Source organism: Lepidochelys olivacea (assembly GCF_965140295.1).
Source record: "Lepidochelys olivacea isolate rLepOli2 genome assembly, chromosome: 3".
In the NCBI taxonomy this organism is placed as follows: Eukaryota; Metazoa; Chordata; order Testudines; family Cheloniidae; genus Lepidochelys; species Lepidochelys olivacea.
The window spans coordinates 148788127-148809919 of record NC_140413.1 but is presented as its reverse complement, the minus strand read 5'-3'; the positions used below and the strand labels follow the sequence as shown (position 1 = coordinate 148809919).

Below are 21793 nucleotides of genomic sequence, written 5' to 3'. Positions count from 1 at the left end.
GATGCTGCTTAATTTAATTCTGTTCTTAATTGAGGCAAATTGTCTTGTTAAATGTTCATCATTCAAACTCTGGGGTGCTTTCCCTCTTACAATTAGAGTATTCTACAGTAACCTAAGCAAGCACTACACCTGACAGTGTTTGAACCCACAACTGTTCAGAGCAGTAGCATTGTCAATTTTAGAAGGGCAGGTCAGCAGTAAAGCTCTAGGGTAAAAGTGCAGAGAGAGCTGCCAACAGCTGAATTAATTTGCAGCATGTCAGGAGAAAGTCAGTATATTCCATGTGGTCAACCTCTGCTCATTTCAGATGTATCGAGAAAAAGGGGAATAAAGTAGATAGTAAAGAGTTTTGTAGTTCAAACCAGATATCTCCCTGAGAAAATGCGTGGACTTAGGATGCACATTAAAATTATATGAAAGTCTTGTTGAATTCAGCTATAGCTACTCCTGCCAAATGTTCTGCATTTTGGCCACTAGAGGTAGCAGTTTAACAGAAAATTATTCTTGTTTACTGGGTAGATACTGCTGCAGTCCAAGAGTAGACGATTTCCCAGGATTCGCTTGCACTCTTTTTCCCTCCAGGGCTTCCTCAGTTCCGCACAGACAAAACTTCAGTGCTTTAGAGCCCTATTGAAAATGCAGTTTTAGTCTCAACCATACCAGGATCCAGAGTGTTAGCCATGTTAGTCTGTATCAGCAAAAACAATGAGGAGTCCCCTATCTCCCCTTGCCTCCTTTTTATTAATAGCCCAAAACTGTCTCCCCTTATATCTTAGCTAAAATCCATCTGATTCCCCTTAGCCCTTTAACAGCAGTAACTCATTCAGCCCTTATCTTTCTCTTTGGAGCCTTAACTATCTATGTTGGTTCCTTTCCCGCAATCCTCATACTGAGGATTTTACCTTGAGATCTTTGAGCCACTTCTTCATCTAACTGCACAGGCCACTTCACTTGTATTTACTGCTAAGAAATAAATAATAAGGATTTCCCAGTATAAGGTGTCCCTTGGACTCTCCTTCATTGCAAAGAGATCACAGTCTGTTGCACTTTAATTAGCATTCTTACAGGATTTCCCAGCTGCCTTCCACACGGTTGGGTTCTAATTCTTCGTTCTGTGCTCCTCATTCACTTGATTTCTTAATACAGTCTCTGCTTATGAATCCAAATGCCAGGCTCCGAAAGACCCAGGGAACCCACTTTCCTCCCGCTGCCAGAGGTGCAGGCTGCCCTGAAAATGCAAAGAGACTCTCAGCAAATGGGTCTTCAGCACCAAGGATCTCAAAGATTGTTGTTTTTCTAAAAAAAAACATGCTCTAGTTCAAACAGGAATTATTTCAGGGAAGGTCTTTGGCCTGTTACACAGCAGGTCAGACTAGATGATCACAATGGTTTCTTCTGGCCTTGAAATCTATAAATTATTCCATTTCACCTGGAACACCGCATAGACAGAGGAAGTTTCTTCCCCCATCACTGAAATACCAGCATCTCATGGGTGAAATACAGCAGCCATTCTGCACTAATGGTACTACAAGGCAGTTTAGGACAGGAAGTGAAGGAGAATCCTTTATCCAAATGAGACTGCAATGGAATGTTAGGGAGGCAAAATATGATTCCCTAGGCTAGAATGCAGCTAGAACACCCTGATGCTTAGGACAGGGCCTCACTTTTTTGTCTCATCCAAAACTATAGGTGAATTGGAGAGGTGCCCAGGTGATTGGGCCATTTGCAATTCCACATGAAGGCAGCAGGTGGCACTAGCCAACTATATATAGGTAGTTTGCATCCTCACTGAGAAAGCAGAGAAGGCGGTAGCTACGGTTGGGGCGTGAGACTTTCTAAGTCCAGCACTAGAGTTGGGCAGAGCTGAACTGCAAGTCACAGGCACTTGTACAGACATGTGGCAGCAAATCCTTCAGAGTGTCCGGTGAGTGCAGCAGGAGCAGGAGAGCCCTTTGGGGGCGAGTGCTATGGGGTTGTGCTGTTTGTCATCCAGAATCATGGCAGAGGGGTGAAGTCCAACAGGGCCCTTGGTCCAAGCTCCAGCACTAATCTAATGCTGGGAACAGAACACTACCTAGGTAGCCATTCCATTCGGAAGCGTCACCTAGGAGTGGCTGCCTATGCACCCCCTGGACTGAGAACGCTTTGCTAGTGAACACTGCCTTGGGGCAGTCAAGGGGCTGCTGATCTGAGCCACTTGATGCGGATTAGCAGGGTTAAAGCTGCTCAGCCCTAAATTGGTGCCATAACCTGCCATGATACTCTGTGTTTCAGGCCTCCAGGCAGTTAAACCTCTGGGATTTAAGTGCACGGGGATTCGATTACCTGTTGCGTAAACTGCTCAGCGCCCGGAAAGCACCATGAAGGGGGCAGCTTAGGCTTTTTGTTCTCAGGAGCCCTGCTCCCTCTTGGCAGGCAGAACTGGCAGGAGCCTCCTGCTCAGCAGCTTGACTGGGGCTGTTTCAGAGAATGCTGCCCCGTTTCAGTCGCGGGGTCTCCAGTAACTAAGGGTGCCATCCATCTTGGTTTTCCCAGGATCATCCCTTTTTTGAGGTAGCTGTCTGGGGAAATCTGTCAGGGTGCTCAGGACACACTGCCAGCTGGCCAGTTTTATTGGCTCAGGATCAGCAAGATTTCCCATTTTTTTTGCACCTCAGAGGTGGCAACCCAAGCCCTGCAGGAGCTGCTTCTGTTCCAGATCATGTGGGTGGAGTGGGAGCAAATGCTGCTGTCTCCCCCTTTTTCACTGCCCTGGCTAGACACAGGGCAGCCCCTCACACTCTTTGTGTCCCCACAAATCTCCTTTCCTGACCCTCCTAACTTCCTCCATGCCAGGTCTAGACAGAGTCACTATTTCCACAACTGGCAGAAGAGCTGGAGCAAGGCTTGGAGACTATATAGCTGAGGGATGATTGAATGGCTTTAAATGATACCTCATATTTGCTAGTGCCTGCCCTGATTACGTGACACTTTCCTAGATAGCCTGAGTTTACAGCACCATCTTGCAACATGATATAGGGCCAGTGTCATGGTGAGTATGGGCCCTAGAGAGTGACAGCCCTGGGAAGGAATGGGGGCACCAGACAGAGATGGCCCTTGTCACGCTGTCTGGAGTGGCCAACCTCAGGGCAGACTGTCAAAACCAGGTAGACACCCCAAACTGGTGGTATGTTCTGTAATTAGATTTCACCAACCGAGTAACCAATGTGAACTCCTAGATCACTATACCAGTCTTACTATGGAGTCATAGACAATGCCCTTGGGCTCGCCAGTCTATCTTGCCACCCAGGCAAGCTAGACTTAGTGATAAATGGTCAGTTACATCAAAAATCACAAAATATTAAGGTTGTTTCCAGAGCCCAAAGACCAGTCACTTACCCCAGATCGATCTGTACCTTAGAACTCTCACCAAAGACAACTCCTGTAGCAAATCCTGTAATAAACTAACTAAAGGTTTATTCACTGGGAAAAAGAAATGAGTTATTTACAGGCTAAAGCAAGCAAGCATATATACACCGATGAATTTCAATCTGTGATTCAAAAGGTGACAGATATAATCTATCAGCATTGAATCTCTTTTTAGGGGTTAACCCAGGTTGACCCTGGGAATCTCTGCTTTTTGTTTCTTAGCTCCAGCCCTGTGAAAATCCAAATAGCAAAGAGATGAAAATTCTTCATGTTAGCTAATTTTATTTCCCTCTTCCAGCATCTAAACCGATAGGACGAGGCCTTCTGTACATACTTGCCCATGGGTGGATGGGGTAATCAACAAAGCTTTTGTCTTACAATAGCTCCCTTAATTTTGATAGTCCTCCTGGATGGGCAGGGGGAGCCACTTTACTGTCTAGTTCACAAGTTCAGAGCAGGCATTTTTGCAATTATAAAACAAACTTATATTTTACCTTATAGTATGGCATACAGACATTACAAGTGAGATTAATGCATGCAGCAACTTACAAGCATTTAATAGAGTCCAAATACTAAATGCCTTCTTATAAGACTAATACATATTCTGAACAAAACTAACATAAAGGTGAACTGGTTTGGTTTCCAGCTATGAGTTTGTCAGTTCTTAGCTAATGCCTACAACCTTGGCAAGAGCTGCCACTTGGTCTACCAGCGTCAACAGCCCTGCAGATCTTTGCTTCTGTGGAGAAACCAAGGCCTCAGGTCCAGTGGTGACCTAGAGGATGTTCAAACCTGTGATGAAACCATGTGGAAGGCCCTGCAGAGTGGAGTTGGGGGAAATTATCTCAATGCTCCTGTGCTGACGGTTCCTTCCAGAGGTTGACGGCCATTGTCTTCCCTTGCCCCAGAGTCCACTCTTGCTGTGCATTGGGAAGCTCCACCCCCCTCCCCCATCACTATTCGGCGCTGGTGAGGCCACACCTGGAGTACTGTGTTCAGTTTTGGTCCCCACACTACGGAAGGGATGTGGACAAATTGGAGAGAGTCCAGCGGAGGGCAACGAAAATGATTAGGGGGCTGGGGCACCTGACTTATGAGGAAAGGCTGTGGGAACTGAGGTTATTTAGTCTGGAGAAGAGTGAGGGGGGATTTGATAGCAGCATTCAACTACCTGAAGGGGGGTTCCGAAGAGGATGGAGCTTGGCTGTTCTCAGTGGTGGCGGATGACAGAACAAGGAGCAATGGTCTCAAGTTGCAGTGTGGGATGTCTAGTTTGGATATTAGGAAACACTATTTCACTAGGAGGGTGGTGAAGCTCTGGAATGGGTTACCTAGGGAGGTGGTGAAATCTCCATCCTTAGAGGTTTTTAAGACCTGGCTTGACAAAGCCTTGGCTGAGATGATTTAGTTGGTGTTGGTCCTGCTTTGAGCAGGAGATTGGACTAGATGACCTCCTGAGGTCTCTTCCAACCCTAATCTTCTATGATTCTATGATCACACTCCCATGCATGACAGTGACACAAATCTAGCTCTTTATTGGATGAGCTGACTCGGCTACCTTGAGATATACATGTGTGTTCCCCTCCCCCACTGCAGTGCTAAAGTATATCTGAACATTAGGCCTCCCAGTGTCCCCCGTGGCCAGTTCCCCAATCTGTGCATATATTTTTTCTGCTGTTAAGAATATGGGATTGCTGTTCACCACAAGGAGAGGGCCTGGGTAGCTTTGTGACCAGTGTCCAGGCAGGTGGTGATCCAGGTTCCTCAACCCATGTTTCATTAGTTGCAGGTGTGGTATCTTGATGGCCTGTTGGAAAGCTGGTGGGGGAGCTCTGTGGAAGCCTAGAACCTTCTCTCCAGCTGGTGCAGTTCTGTTCAGCTCTTGTTGAAATTGTTGTTCTGTTTCTAACCTGCTTCCAGGCACTTAGGCCGACATCTTCAGAGCTGGTCACTCATTCTGGGTGTCCCCAACTTGGGAGGGCCTGATCTCCTGAGGTGAGGGAACTCATAGCTCCTGTTGACTTCATAGGAGTTGTGGGTGCTTATCCTCTCCCAAACTCACCATGTATGTATACGGGTCTTGGTGCAGTCTCAGTGTCTTGAAGCTTTTGTTCCTGAATGCGAGCATCTTGTGTCTTCCTAGGTCCTTTAAATATCCCTGGAGGAGTGTAATTCTGGCCCCTGCTGCTCTGGGAGCTGGAGGGCTCCTCGTTTATTGGCTCCTGTCTAGACGGAAGATCAAGACTCTAGAAATGGGAGATGGATGGTGGGGCTCAGGCAAGAGGCCACCAAGAGAGAAAGAAGATGAGAGAATACGATCCTTCCAAATTGAAACCTCTGACAGGGAAATTCAGGTATCACTGACTGAGAATAGGGAACTGGGAGAAGTATCCAGGGAGGGGAAGCTGGTGGGGAATAGAAAGCAGAGTGAGAGGTAGAGTTAGCCAGTCAGATCCATCTAACTGCTTCAAGGTGATGTCCTAGTGACCTTAGCGTTGTACTTGAATACACCAGCACAGCTGTCTGGCACTGTGGGACAATGTACTGGCTATCCATCCCTCCACACGTGAGTTCTAGTCCAAATTAGATCACAAAATAACCGAGTTTTCTGAGCCCCAGTCTAAGGGAAGTTTATCAAAATCTCCACAGAGGTCAAGACAGTTTCTGCTGAGAGGCCTACGTCTGGAACAGCAGAAGCTGCTGGTGGAGACTGAGATGCACTGAATGGTAGAGCTGTCTGTATTGGTTTAGGAATAGCAAGGGGCTGCAGGTCAGGATTGAGGGCATCAGTTGAGCTGTGTGTGGGGAATCCAGGGCTGGAATAGCAGGAGGGCTGCAGGTCAGGGGTGAAGGGCGCTGGCAGAGCAGTGTGTGGGGAGCCCAGGGCTGGAAATAGCAGGGAGGCTGCAGGTCAGAGTGCGGGGCACTGGCAGAACTATTATGGGAAAGTGCAGACTATGCCTACCACTAAGATTCTAATTTACTAGCAGTGGGCAGGGCAGGTAACTAGGATTGAGCAATAGAGACTTTCACCTTTAGGTCGCCAGTTCCATTCCAGTCCCTGTCAGTAGTGACTGAAAGCTGCTGTTATTTGATTTGATTGAGGAGCTGCTCATGTTGGGTGGCCAGATCACAAAACCACCCTGCCTCTGGCACCAGTTATCTCTGTTGTTTGGTGTCTCTGCTCAGGCTTCAAGGCCTGAATAGCACTGTCTCTCCAGGGCAGGGGTGAGGCACACTTGCTGGGGCAGTATGGGGTTCCATGCCAGATCCATATTACGAATAAAAAGATGCCTTCAGCTCCCAGGGCTCATAATCCAGCACCATGGTAAAAAGATAGGGTTAAACCCAGGTGTTGGCAAAACAGCTCCTTTCACCAAGCAGGATGCTTTAGGCTCTCTAGGAGAATGCTGATAGACTAGAACCTGGCACTTCCATGCAGCAGGCCCTTCTACCCACCTTTCCTCCAAGGAGCTCAAAGCCCTTTGCAGTCATTAACAGCCTCCCAGTCCCTAATCTGCATTATGTCAGTAGGATTACCTCACTGTATAGACAGGGAAACTGAGACAGAGAAGGGAAGTGATTTCACCAAGGTCACATAGCAAGTCAGAGGCAGAGCCAGGAGTAGAACCAAGGAGTTCTGTCCCTAGTTCCTGGTTGTAACCAATAACATACAAAACATATTTTCACCATGTACCTGATCCAGGAGGCCCGGTGTGGCATGTGGCTGCCTGAACGGTGCCCTTTGGGTCCCAGATAATGATATAGAAAGCAGAGCTGCCTCCTTAAGGCCCTGGGCAGGTAGGAGACTTTATCCTTGGCTCCCCTGTTAGAACAATTCCTCCAGCGGGTAATGGGCACTGAGAGCAGCCCCTGTGAGCCTGGCCTGGGATGGAGCAGTGTGGGAACTCTCCCTCTGCAGGAACTGCACCAGCGCCTGGACCAGGCTCGCTACACACCGCCACTGGAGGGAGTTGCCTTCCAGTATGGTTTCAACTCCACCTACCTGCAGAGAGTTGTTGCTTATTGGAGGAACCAGTTCAACTGGCAGAAGCAGCTGGAAATTGTGAACCAATATCCACATTTTAAAACAACCATTGAAGGTGGGTCTCAGCTGCCCCTGAATGCTCCCTTTGCCTCCTCCAGAGGTCCTGGTGCCTCTTCCTCCATGGAGCACCCACCTATTGCTCCCCTAGCGGCCCTGGTGCTCCTAACAAGTTCCCTCTATTTTCTTTGTCTAGCTGCCCCATTGTCCTGTCCCCTCACTCATGAATCACCCCTCCATTTCTTTCCCATCCCTAGCACTCCATCCTTGGAGCTCCCACAATTCTCTGAGATCCCCCACTTCACTTAGAATCATAGAATATCAAGGTTGGAAGGGACCTCAGGAGGTCATCTAGTCCAACCCCTGCTCAAAGCAGGACCAATCCCCAATTTTTGCCCCAGATCCCTAAATGGCCCCCTCAAGGATTGAACTCACAACCCTGGGTTTAGCAGGCCAATGCTCAAACCACTGAGCTATCCCTCCCCCCATCTTCCTCTCATCTGCCCTCCTATGCAGGTTTCTCTGGAACTCGAGACTAGGCTGCTTGTTCCATGCAGAGCTCAGCATTGCAGTGAGATATAGTAAAGCAGGCAGAGGTATCCAAGGCATCCATTGTCTGCTAGGGTCACCACCTCACAGGAATCAGCTTCAGGAGGACAAATTTAGGACTCCTTTCCCAAGAGACGTAGTTGCTGGGGTCTGGGCCTCTCTCACTGTGGCGTTATTCCTCATCCACAAAGGAGCAAACATAAATCCAAAGGGGTAGAGGGCACCCAGCTCCAGCTGAGCACCTTCCTCTCTCTGCTGTGGTTTTCTGTGTGGCCCTGCCGTGAACACTGGCTAGGAATTTCCGTCTCTCCTTTAGGGTCTAGGCCAGGCGCTGAGAAGCAATTGGAGCCTTAACTTTTTTCTCTTGGGTTTGTGGCAGGGATTGAAGTCCATTTTGTCCATGTGAAGCCCCCTGGCATCCCCAAGGGTCAGGCAGCCAGGCCTTTGTTGATGGTGCATGGCTGGCCTGGCTCCTTCTATGAGTTCTATAAGATCATCCCACTGCTCACTGACCCAGCTGGGCACGGCCTGAATGAAGATGTGGTGTTTGAGGTCATCTGCCCATCCATCCCAGGCTATGGCTTCTCCGAGGCACCTCACCAACGAGGTGAGTGATGGGCAGGAGGGAGTTAATTAGAATCCCAGTGCTTTCTGGAATAGCATCTGGGAGACATCCCTGGAACCATGGATTAATTTCTGAACACTGGGAGTTGGGTTCTCCACCTGCTCTTTTAATAAAGCAAATCTGGTGGTGGATTGATGGCCCTAGAGCAGGGGTGGGCAAACTTTTTGGCCCAAGGGCCACATCGCCGTTATGAAACTCTATGGAGGGCTGGGTAGGGAAGGCTGTGCCTCTCCAAATGGCCTAGCCCCCGCCCCCTCCCACTTCCCACCCCCTGACTGCCCCCCTTGGAACCCCTGACCCATCCAACCCCCCCTGTTCCTTGTCCCCTGACTCCCCCCTCCCAAGACCCCCCGACCCTAACCGCCCCCCTGGGACCCCACCCCCTATCCAGCCCTCACTGCTGCCTGTCCCCTGACTGCCCCAACCCCTATCCACACCCCTGACCCCTGACAGGCCCCCGGGGATTCCCACACCTATCCAACCTCCCCTGTTCCCCATCCTCTGACTGGCCCCCGGAACCCCTTGCCCCTTATCCAAACCCCCCTCCTGCCCGCTCCCTCACCATGCTGCTCAGAGCGGAAGGAGTTCGCAGCCCCACCGCCTGGCCAGAACCAGCCACGCCGCCTGCACTGCCCGGCTGGAGCGGCAGGCCAGAGCGTTGGCAGCGCACTGAGGCTGCAGGGGAGGGGGAACAGCACGGGAGGGGCCGGGGGCTAGCCTCCCCAGCTGGGAGCTCAGGGGCCGGATGTGGCCTGTGGGCCGCAGTTTGCCCACCTCTGCCCTAGATACTGGTATCCACAGAACAGGTACAGCAGGGGCAAGGCCAGGGCAGACTTCTCTCAGCCTGCCTCACCTGACCTCTAGGGATCACACCTAAATAAGAAAGGGCAATTCATGCTCCAGAAACCGGTCAGTCCTTGGTGTCTCTGCTGGGCTGGAGGGGAGGGGCATTTATGATGATGTTTGTGTTGTTGACGTGTCCAATGGGAACTGGACTCAGACTTACGTCTCAAGTCACACAATCCACTAAATGTCCTGAAAGTTAAAGTCTTTGTGTCCTATTCCTGTGAGTCAGGTAATTATTGCCTTGGTAAAAGGCTCCATATCTCATTTTCTACACACATACCCCAAGACAGCCAGTCTCCCCAGTCTTGGGCTGAAGTGGAACCAGTGCCCCATAGACAATAGGATCCATAGTCCATTTACCACTTCCCTGAGACCCCCACACACACACCAATCCCCCCAGCCTGGAACCAGAGAGGAACCAGGGTCCTAGAGGTGAAAGACTCTGTATCCTAGTCTGTGACCCCCCCCGAGCCAGCAAGTCTTCTCCTGTGCCAGCTCTTTCTGATGTATGACGCACAATAGGTGAACACCATGCTGTACAATGGGGTGATGTATACCTAACAGATCCCTTTCCCAAAGGAATAGGGGTGCAATAGAACATGGGGCAATATGAGGTGGGTGGTCATTAGAGCCAGGTCACTTCATGGACTGGGGCGGGTGTTTTCCAGTGGTTGTTGGAGAAGATAAGGGAGGGCGCTGGGAACCTTAACTGGGAGGCTGTTACAGGCCCATAGTGTGTCCTGGGAGAAGATGCAGGATGAGTGAAGGAGGCAACGGGAGCAGAGATTAGGGAGTGGAAGAAGGGGAAATGAGGAGGGTGGGACTGGAGACTGCAAAGCTTTAAATGGGAAGAGCAAGGATGTGAACTTGATGCCGGAGATTAAGTGGGAGCCAGTGAAGGGATTTGAGCATGGAGGGTGCAGGTATGGGGAGAAAGATTAATTTGGATGAACTGCAAGGTGGAGAAGGCACAAGTGAAGAGGGAGGGAGAGTCTGTGCCCTATGTTGTATCTGGGAAAGCACCCTGCACTCTTACAGTGCTTCTTAAGGATGATCCAAGCTGTCTACAGTCTGGGACCCGACCTCTCCATACTAGGATACAGGCAGCTGGTATCTGCTTCATTCTAGGCTCCTGGTGCTTTCAGTGCTTGTCTTCTCCATGGGACACTGAAATGACTGCAATGCACTCATTTCTTGGCCTTTTAACCCCAGTGTGCTAACTGCTTTGTGATAATGGGTCAGCTCCATCTGCCAGAGAAGAGTTAGTCTTTTGCAGTGATATTGGGAAAGTCCATGGGGCTGAGGTCACAAAGCTTTAGGGGTGGGTGTGGAGATTTGGAATGTAGGGGATTGGAAGGTTTCCAATTACCTCAAGTCTCCTTTCACTGTGATCCAGAGGACCAGTACTAGGCAATACCCAACAGAACACTGACCTGCATCCCCTGTGGTATCAATGATTCCTCACTGAGTGGAGAACAGGTGTTTAATAATAGGTTTCTCCTTATGCACAGGTTTTGATACGCTGGCTGCTGCTCGGATATTTCACAAGCTGATGCAGAGACTGGGCTTCCAGGAGTTCTATGTACAGGGGGGAGATTGGGGCTCTCAGATCACCATAAACATGGCCCAGATGCTGCCAAAGTGAGTAGCAAAGGGGGTTAGGAGAGGGATAGTTGTCTGTTCTGGTTCCTATGACATACCCTGCCCTCCCCCTTGTACTCAGGACACACTGTTGCCAACTCTTGTAGTTTTATCCCCAGTCTTGTGATATGTGGAGTCTTGCTCCCCAGCTCCTGGAGTTATGTGGCTACATAAGAATCTCATCATTCATTTAAAAAATAAAATAATATTTCTCATCCTTGTAGTTGGAGAGAACTGAAAAATATGAACCCTAAATGCTTAAAAATCAAAAGGAAAATGGAAAGAACCAATAATGTACTGATTTTTTAAAAAACACATCCCAGCAAGCAGTCAGGCAACTCAGCTGGAGCCTCTGCAAGCTGCACCCTTGTATTAAGGATTCAGATGCTTGCCATCTTCTCCAATGGATAGGGATTAATATCAGTCCTCGGACTCCTGCCAAGTTATCTGTGAAGCCCTTGTTTGAACAGCCCTAGCCCAGAGAACCTTTACCAAAATATAGCTGACAAGCAGTCTCCAGGTGAGCAGGAGTCAGGAGGTTTCTGAAACTATTTCTCTTGACTTTTCTGCATCGCTGCTAGGCAGTAGTCTGGATTCTAGAGCAAGAAGCAAAGCTACGATCCCGTAAGGGGTTCTAAACTTTCCTTAGATAGAGTTACTCCAATTAGTAGAGAGATCCTAGGATATAAGCTGAGCCAGAAACAAGCCCCATAACTGGAGCCTGTGAAGCTGATTGAGAATTGGTCCCTGTCCCCTTTGCATTTGTAGAGTTGTTTAATCTTGGGTAAAGCACTCTTCTTTCCTCTGATTTGTCCATACTTTTTCCTATGTATGGTGACAGGTTTCAGAGTGGTAGCCATATTAGTCTGTGTCAGCAAAAAGAATGAGGAGTACTTGTGGCACATTAGAGACTAACACATTTATTTGGGTATAAGTTTTCGCGGGCTAAAACCCACTTCATCAGATGCATGCAGTGGAAAATACAGTAGGAAGATATATATATATATATATATACACAGAGAACATGAAAAAATGGGGGTTGACATACCAACTATATCATTTTTTCAGGTTCTCTGTGTACACATCTCTTCCTACTGTATTTTCCACCGCATGCATCCGATGAAGTGGGTTTTAGCCCACGAAAGCTTATGCCCAAATAAATTTGTTAGTCTCTAAGGTGCCACAAGTACTCCTCGTTCTTTTTCCTATGTATGTTGTTGTCACTTGGACTCTCTCCAGAGTTAATGTCCTTTTTAAAAAAAGAAATAGCATAGATCCAAAATTTTTTAATGGCCATTAATGTTGAGTGTCCCAGTTTTTGTAAACCTCAAGTTTGGCACCCAAAATTAGTGGCCATTTTAAAAAAATGTTTGCCACAGTGAGTGCCCAAGCTGAATGTAAGGCTACAGCTCTGGCTTCACAGCTGATCTACACAGCCACCCTGATAATATAAACCAGTACAGGCAACAATGCATAGCTGACTCCTGTTGAGTTTATCCTGCACTCTACCCCCAAAACCAGATAATTCTTGGGGCTGCCTTGCCGCTGCCTAGCTCTTCTTTTCCATTCTAGCTTTGTGCATTGGATTATCCCCTCTTATGTATCCCCCCACCTCTTTGCATTCATCTTTATTCATTCCCGTTTCATAGATCTCAGCCTATTTCTCAAGCTTGTTCTATTGCATTCATATTTCAGCGGTATCTAAAGTATTTGTGATCACTCCCAGCTTTGAGTCAGCTGTGAATGTGAACTGTGCCCTCTCCATCCCATCCTCCAAAGAAGCCTTAAGGCTTAGAATAGACCCACCCGGTGATCTCTCTTCCAAATCAGAAATGAGAAGTAATGAGGAGATTCAAATCTGGTTGGGGAACCTTTGAGAGGCTAAATGGTAGCATGAGATATAAATTCCTTCCTTGCCTAAAATGCAGGCTTAGAACATCTGGGTGGAGGAGAAACATGAGGCTGCTCTTAGATGATAAAGTTAAATGTTAGGTTATGACTACACTGCGTATCTTACAGCGACACAGCTGTGCTGCTATAAGGACTCCAATGGAGCTGCTCTTTGCCAGCAGGAGAGAGTTCTCCTGCTGGCAAAATAAAACCACACCCCTGACCAACAAAAGTTTTACTGACAAAAGTGCAGTGTAGACATAGCCTTAGACAGTGAGTTGTTGTAAAGCATGTGCTCCATGTTAGCTCCCTAGGTGTGTTATACCAATAAAATAAAAACCAGCAGGATCTTATTAAAAGGGGAAAAGGCAAAATGCCACATTTATTGTGAATACAGAAAGAATCATAGTAAGCAGTTAGTTATAGCTATAACATTTCATTCAATCTCATATTTATTCACACACAGGTTCTGCAAGGTTGTTATTATATTTACCAGCCTTAGAGTTGTTCATGCCAAGCCCCTGGCCAGGTGGCCTGGACATGAGGAGGGAGCAGGGCCTTGTCAGATTCTCATCTGATGCTCCTGGAAGTTGGTTTGCAGAATCAGACCCCAAAGTTCTCACTTTCTAGAGTCCATTTTTATAGGAATTTCTTCCTATGCCAGTCTATGGGAATTGCTTCATCATGCTGTTGCTGAATCAATCAGCAGATAGCACATTCCTGACGGCTCTATGCTGCCAGATGTTATCTTGTTCTTTGGTTCTCCCATCCTTGAGGCTGTTGGGTGGATTCCAGTCTGCCCTCCGGGGGTCCTCTGGTTATTTCCACTTGACACCTTCTTTAGCCGATGGACACTGGATTCTTAGGCTGGCACCTCCCTGATCATTCAGTTATTATCCACACCAAGCATCCATCCACGTACATCCTCTATCTCTATTTTAATCATAATTGTTAACAAAGCGAGATGAATACAACAAAAGGGCGGGGAGTCTCTGGGTGCTGTTTCTGTTGTTACAGAGTATTGCTTTGAGTCTCTCTCTCTGTGAATAGTTGTTGTTACAAAGAATTGCTTTGAGAACAGACTCTGTCTTAGAATGTACTAACACAATTAGCAGCTTGCAAGTTTCACACAGAGAGGGAGAGAAACAGTACCAAAAACCAAGAGACCTCTTAATTAGTAATGCCCTGGAATTTAAACTATGGGGAATCAAACTCATTTGTGATTTTAATACAGAACTTCTTTAATATGATCCAACAGGTGAAAGGAGACCAAATCAAGGGGGAAGGTGCTAAAGGAGTTAGTCATCATGGCCCAGGTCCTTAAAAGTATTGAGATGCCCATTGATTTCAATGGGAAGTCTCTGGGAGCTTTAGGGTCATGTGTGGTTCACCACAGGCTTCTCAGCAAATGCACAATGAAGCCTTCATTACCTAGGGTTCAAAATGAGGCTCTTAGGAGAACAACCCAAGCCACAGTGATGGCTCTGCCATGCCAAGTCAAATGGGAGTCTAAGACTGCTGTAGTTATTCTGTCCTCTCCAGTGCAGCTGTGTTGGTGCTCGCATCAGCTGCGCTATCTCTACGCTATTTGCTACATGTCTTCACATAAGGGAATTGTGAATACACATGCCTGAAGAGCTATGTATGGTTAGGAGAGACATTCTTCCGGAAGTACCGATGGGCCTAGTGCAGTGTTGCTGTCCTAGCACAGCTCTGTATCTCAGAGGGAACCTGGAGACAAGATCCCTTTGTTCTGTTATTGTTAATCCATATTGCTGATTCTTATTTTATTCCTCAATACCATTGGTTCCAGGTCTGTGAAAGGGCTTCATCTGAATTTTGTCATCACCACCTCAAGAGGTTTGGGGAGGCTGGTGTCTTTACTGCTGGGGGCCTACGTGCCATGGCTGGTGGGCTTCACCAGGGAAGACTCCCGCCGCTTATACCCATACTTGGAGAAGAACGTGTATGAACTTCTGCGGGAGACCGGGTATTTGCACATCCAGGCCACCAAGCCCGACACAGCAGGTAGAGTACAGTCTCCACATGGCTGGGGAGTTTGTATAATAGACACATGTGGTCCATGAGATACCTGTCACATCTGGACAAAGGCCTAGAATGTTTGAGGACCAATGTGGACTGAGCAAAGGACTAGGAACCAGAAACTCCAGAGTTCTAGTCAAGTTCTAACAAGGATTTATTACACATGGTTTTTGGCACGTCACTGTATCTCCCTCTGACTGTTTCCTTAACTGTAAAATACTTCCCTACCCCACCAGGTGAACAGATAATATGCTATATAAATTCTGCATTTATTATATTTTGGTTCACAAAGCATGGGTAAGAAAAGGATAGTGGGGGCACAGCATTCTCACCCTTCCACCTTCATAAACACTGACTAAGGGCACTCTAGAACCTCCTGACCTCTTCCAGTCACACCCATTGTTTGGGAATGCAATCCCCACTTCCTGCCTCCTTTAAAGTGTAGTTCCTTTGGACACTTTCCCATCGTGCCATTACTGCCACCACCATGACTGTCCTAGTTCTCGGCTTCTCTCTGCATTAAAAAACTGGGGGGACGGGTCTGAGAATGACAATCTGGGCTCTGCCAGTACTAAATGTCCCAAACGGAATTGCACAAAGGTGGGTAGTATCCGAAGTCTCTGCTTGATCCCTATTGGAGACTTCCTGGAAGGGCAACAAAAATGATTAGGGGTCTGGAACACATGACTTATGAGGAGAGGCTGAGGGAACTGGGATTATTTAGTCTGCAGAAGAGAAGAATGAGGGGGGATTTGATAGATGCTTTCAACTATCTGAGAGGTGGTTCCAGAGAGGATGGTTCTAGACTATTCTCAGTGGTAGAAGAGGACAGGACAAGGAGTAATGGTCTCAAGTTGCAGTGGGGGAGGTTTAGGTTGGATATTAGGAAAAACTTTTTCACTAGGAGGGTGGTGAAACATTGGAATGTGTTACCTAGGGAGGTGGTAGAATCTCCTTCCTTAGAAGTTTTTAAGGTCAGGCTTGACAAAGCCCTAGCTGGGATGATTTAATTGGGGATTGGTCCTGCTTTGAGCAGGGGGCTGGACTAGATGACCTCCTGAGGTCCCTTCCAACCCTGATATTCTATGATTCTAAGTCCAGTTTATCCTTAGTGGAGGTAATGCAGTGCCATGTGAACCTCAGAGCTGTTCTGTTGCTTTCCTGAATTAGGCTGTGGACTAAACGACTCCCCCGTGGGACTTGCTGCATACATTCTGGAGAAGTTCTCTACCTGGACCGATAGATCATTCCGGGACATGGACAATGGAGGTCTGGAGAGGTATGGAACAGTGGCATGTCAATGAATGGGTGTGAAGGAGAAATGCAACTAAAGGAAGGCTGCTCACAACAGTAGGGAGGTGAGACAATCCACCACTGAGATCAAATTTAAGTAGAGGGCAAGGGAACATACAATTCTAAACTATGCAGATTGCCTTGTGTAATGGATTGGCTGCAGCACTACTGCACCAACACTCAGTGCTCTACAGCTTAGTTTAGGGCCAAGTGATGAGAGGAGAACAGATAGGCTGCCCACTCTTCAAGGCATGTACCTGATAATGTGCAGAGACTAGCCCCTGTGACAGTGATGCTTCTCTGGTTTATCCCTCAATAGGAAATTCTCTCTGGATGACCTCTTGACCAATGTGATGATTTATTGGGTAACTTCGTCCATTGTGCCCTCAATGCGCTTCTACAAGGAGAATCTCTCCAAGAACCTCAACACCGCTCCCGCTGCCAGGTAAAGAAGGGGTGGGATGAGGTGCAGGCTAGACACCATTGCAGGCAATAAACAATCTAGGTACTTATATGGCTCCATCATTATAGTAGCTGAGCTCCTCCTACATATTTCAAAAACAAATCAATCCAGATTCTTATAGTGGTACTATCACTGTAACAAAAAGGGTGTTTTTTCCCCAACCTGTTGGAGAAACAGCTTGATTATTTTTGGAATGTAGAGGTGAGTGGTGACGTGTAGAATTTCTTTAAGGAACATGAAGTAACAGCAATGAGTTTTGTATGTGATGTGTTCAAAACAGAGGCCCATAGTTATTCTTAGCTCTTCTGGGAGTGAGTTTAGTTTGAAGCTAGCTCCTGTGAGAGTTCTGTCTCCTGCACTCATGAGCCTCTCCCTTTTGGTCAACAGTTTCACTGAATTAATAAGTAATCACTTTTAGACAGACTACAACTAGGAGCCACAGATATAAGTAAAAAACACATGGAAGGAGAATTTAGAAAAGATATTACAAAGGGAGTGGTCCTCTAGGAGAGGTAGTAGTGTGTTAATGTATTTAAGCAAGTGATGGATGACTATCTGGAATTTGGTATGGTGAACAAGTATTAGCTTTGGATTCGTAAAGAGCTGACTGCCACTGATAAGGCTAAGCAGGAGCACTTTGCTGACCATGATTCCTCCCCTCCCACCCTAAGACTGGCTATCATTAGTTTCATACACTATAAGGAAATCGAGAAAATTGTCCTTTAGAATGGAATTGATTCCTTTAGATTTGTATAGGGGAGTCTACATACAACAGCAACAGGGGCTTTAAAATGCAATCAGTTACTGAGAGGAGATGGGTCGATTGCATGGGAGGCTGTGGGCTCCTGCTATACAAATTTAAGTGTAGTAAGGTTAAACTGGTCTAGTCTACAGCATGCAAAGCTGTTCTAGAAGCTGTCTGTTTCTAGTACAACCCTACTATTTAATGGAAGCATTTCAGAGCCTGAACGGCACATATCACTTCTCCAGCCTACGTAGTAAGCCAGAAGAAGGGAGGCACTCCCAGGAGGCAGTAGTACCTACGGCCATGACTCAATTTGCTATGCTACTGCAGGCCCTACCACCAACTACAGCCAGCAGATTTGGAAAATATCAAAAGATATGTTAAAATATTTCAAGCACCAGCATCCTAACAGTTATTAAACTTATGGTGCCTGGTATTGATGGTCTGGCCATTGAAGAAAGATATACTATATACAATGTGTGAAACTGTTCAAGGGTTTTAACCAAATACAAGAAAAATGTTGGAATTACAGAAAGTAAGGAGCATCACATGGGTAAAGAGATTCTGTGGTAGCTATGAGTTAACTAGCTAAACCAGTTCATTAAGGAATGCTGAACAAGGTAAACTGCCTGCTCTAATCAGTGACAGATAATTAGCTTAATGGTATTGTCCTTAGTGTATAACAAATGTAAGGTTCAATTTATACCATTGAATGATAAGACATTGAATAGTCAGCTCCATTTGGTTTATGTCAAGTTGCTTTAAAGATAGGACAGCATGCATATAGAAAGGCAGAACTCACCAAACCAGGGTCACCAGGCCTGTCTGCTCACACTGGGCCAATCGGATTTATGATCTACAGGGTTGTTTTGTTTTGTTTTTTAAACACATAACTTATTTTAATTTGGCACTAGTCCAATTGAAATTGACCACAAGGCAGACATATAATAGTTAGTTACATTTCTACTACCCTTCAAATTTCCAGCTACAGAGAATCTGAATAGCTTTAACCTACTGGAGAGCTTAGCTTGGGTTCAAACAAGATTCTAAGCCAATCATTCCATTTGTCTTTGTGGATGGGTACAACACGGGGGACTGTTGGACAAAATTGTTAGCCAACAGTATGTATTTCTAAAAAGGATTTCTAGTATGTTAAAGTGAAGCAAATACTGTGCAGTGGTATGGACCAGAAGTAGCCACACTTAACTTGTTGATATCCAGTGCGGTATATCACTGGAACCCGCAAGTTGAGCCCAATACCTTGGCTGCTGGTGCTGTTGCATATTGCTCCCCCATCCATTCATCATGACGCCACTACCCTTTGGGAATTCCAGTGGATCAAGGAAAACGAATGTCTTCCCATCCACCAGAACCTTAACAAACATTCCTCACCCCTGCTCGCAGTCATGTAAGTCCTTTTGGACCCACATGTTTAACCTTCGCCAATGCAACTTCAACTCTGAAGAAGCTTGAAAGGCTGAATGGAGTTCACAAGAAGTCACAAAAACACACCTCATGAAAGACCTGATGCAGAAGATCCCTGGCTTTGATCTCCTGCGAAGTTCATGAGCAACCCTAAACCACATCTGCACAAACCATGGCGGATGAGGATACTTGCTGCACAAATTGGAAAATTAAAGACTCTTCCGTGTGCAACTGTGGTCACCCAGAACAGACCATGGAACATACAACTCAGTGCCCAATTCACAGATATGAAGAAGCTATCACAGCAACACTCTTGGCTTAACCATCTGAATGTAAAATGATAGTTGGTACTCTAAATATATATCAGCCATACAAAGAAGTATTAGTGAGCCATTTTTCCCAGTATGCTCTGTCTTGAAATATATTAAACTGCAATGTATGAACTCTTCTTCCTGGCACGGGTAGAGATAGCCAAGAACAAGATAACTGTTCTGCTGAGGTTTGAGACTAATATGCAAACTGGTTGAATTGTTGCAACAAACTGTGTACAGAATTCCAGTAACCTTGAACCACCAGTGCAGACTGCATGGGAAAAGAAATATTAGGGTATTCCTGATAAAAAATGAATTTGGAGAGTTTTCTGTCAGAGTAACATATAATGTATACATGCTACTCAGTAGTGAATATATATTTCCAGAACAGATTGCACTGTGGACTGTTTCCCACATCGATGGAGTAGTAATGATTTAACCCCTATCTTTCTGTATTTGTGCTGATTAATCTTGAACTAATACCTTTTGTAATAGATCTGATTGAGCTTGATTATCTAATATTTTATTAAGAAAACCAAATGCTTTAAATAACATCTCCCTCCACAAATATGTACTGATTTAAAAAGCTCCTAACAGGATGGGTTTTTTTGTTTTTGTTTGTTTTTAAGGATTGGAGTGTATGTACCCACTGGCATTGCTGCTTTCCCCCAAGAGCTTGCACATAGTCCACGCTCCTGGGCACAGAAGTTGTTCAAGAACATAGTCGTCTACTCCTACATGCCACGTGGGGGGCATTTTGCTGCCTTTGAGGAACCAGAGCTCCTGGCACAGGATATCAGGCAGTTGGTCAGAAAGGTGGAGCATCTGTGAGTCATGACCAAGTGGGTGGCAGTATGCACAGATAAATGGTAGCACATTGCTAGACCACCAGCCTGAGGTAATTATTAACTGTATTTCTAATTACACTTTATAAAGCCAAATATCTATTTGCTTGGTAGCCACAGATACCAGCCTAAAACAAAATGCCAGATGGTTAAAAATCAATTTCTAGAGCTTTTAATTTAAAAATAACCATTAAATTCTCACTGAAAGTTAGGAGTATTTTGTCCTATTTCATTCTAGGAGCATGTTAGAGGGAAAACTCCTGCTGTATCTGGGGAATGGGTGGTTGCTGTTTAATGTGTGACAACATTGCACTGCACTTTAGCTTTTTAAGGATAAAATAGCCACCTATTTCTGAGCAAGGGCAGCAGGTTCCAGAGAAAAGCCCATCCAAGTTGTCTTCATCTCTAGAGTGACTTGACCTGGGTTCAGTAGCTGAGGTGGAAGTGACAAGTATGAAGGTCTTCCTCTTCCAGGCATGTGTATCCAAGACCCTCCTCCTGGATGGCTACAGAGCATCATATGGCAAACAGTGCCACAAAATCTAGAGAGCACAGTATGTTAGAATGCACCATTCAACCACAAGCTCTGGATAGCCCTGTGCAAGGCAGCTTTCCCTCTTTGTTTTCAGGAATTGTGCCTCACTATAGATCAGTGCATTTGTTGTATGTTACAGCACTGACCACTGAGTCTCTCTACAACAGTTGGGGCACTCATCCAGGATATGGGAGACCCAGCTTCAATTCCCTCCTCTGCCTGATGTGAAGACCAGATTTGAACAGGGGCCTCCCACCTCTCAGAAGAGTGCTCTATACACACACATTCTTACTCATTGGCCCACTGTATATTTAATTATTTACACCTAGTGAACAGCTTCAACAGGAGTGACAGAGAGCCCTACACTAGAACATCCCCTAGAGTCCTAGACCACTGGTTAGAGCACTCTTGAGGGAAGTGGGAGACCCAGTTCAAATCCTATTCCACATCAGGCAGAGGGGGATACTGAACCCAGGCTTCTCACATGGCAGTGGTCCCCAAATTTTTCAGGGTCATTCCCCCCTTTCCAGAGTTGGGGCCATAGCTCCTGGGGGAGGGGGTAAAGAGGCCAGGGCTGGGGGCAGGAGCAGAGCTGTAGCCTGGGGCCAAGAGTAGAGTCACAGCAGGGCTATGGCCAGGGGCTGAGGCCAGGTCCATGGCTAGACTGGAGCAGAGCTCGGAGCAGGTCTGCGTGAGACTCCCTCCCCGCCTCCCCTCTGAGGGGAGGGTGTAGCAGGGCCCAAGCCAGCCAATGTTCCTCTGTGTCCCCCTAGAGAGGTGCACCCCACAGTTGGGAACCTGTGTCAGATAGGATGTGGTAGACCTAACCACTGGGCTAAAGGGAGGCCACCTCTGCCTCCTATCTAGCCCCCGGCCATTTTTTGTGGAGTCAGGCCTGCTCCAAGAACACCTACTAAGTCAAGGTCCATAGCTGAGGTAGGTACCAATCACCAGGAATGAGGCAGAAGTGCACATACCCAAAAGTAGAAACTTAGCTGCCCTGGAGACTCACGGACATTTAGATGCCTCCAGAGTTAGTTAGCAGCTGAGCAGAGATTGAGGAGCTCAGTGCAGGGGTGCTGGAACAATTTGCTCAGCAAGCCCACTATACAAACTAAACCCTCTATAG

The 21793-nt window shown here is 46.7% G+C and overlaps 1 protein-coding gene across 1 annotated transcript; it reads left to right on the top strand.

Annotated features, from left to right (window-relative positions):
- The first annotated feature begins 1789 nt into the window (after positions 1-1789).
- Positions 1790-20340, top strand: LOC311518793 (epoxide hydrolase 1-like). Its single transcript, XM_084624855.1, has 9 exons — positions 1790-1924; positions 5552-5762; positions 7331-7511; positions 8382-8609; positions 10985-11114; positions 14818-15032; positions 16218-16326; positions 16660-16785; positions 19914-20340. Exons 1-9 carry the CDS (start codon positions 1896-1898, stop codon positions 20113-20115), a joined length of 1431 nt encoding a protein of 476 aa, XP_084480981.1. The 5' UTR covers positions 1790-1895; the 3' UTR covers positions 20116-20340.
- The last annotated feature ends 1453 nt before the right edge of the window (positions 20341-21793 follow it).

Excerpts from the sequence above, each read along its gene's own strand:
- LOC311518793 (XM_084624855.1), top strand. The coding sequence starts at position 1,896 with ATGTGGCAGCAAATCCTTCAGAGTGTCCG. Across the intron at positions 11,115-14,817 it reads ATGGCCCAGATGCTGCCAAA|GTCTGTGAAAGGGCTTCATC; the intron begins GTGAGTAGCAAA and ends CATTGGTTCCAG. Across the intron at positions 16,786-19,913 it reads AACACCGCTCCCGCTGCCAG|GATTGGAGTGTATGTACCCA; the intron begins GTAAAGAAGGGG and ends TTTGTTTTTAAG.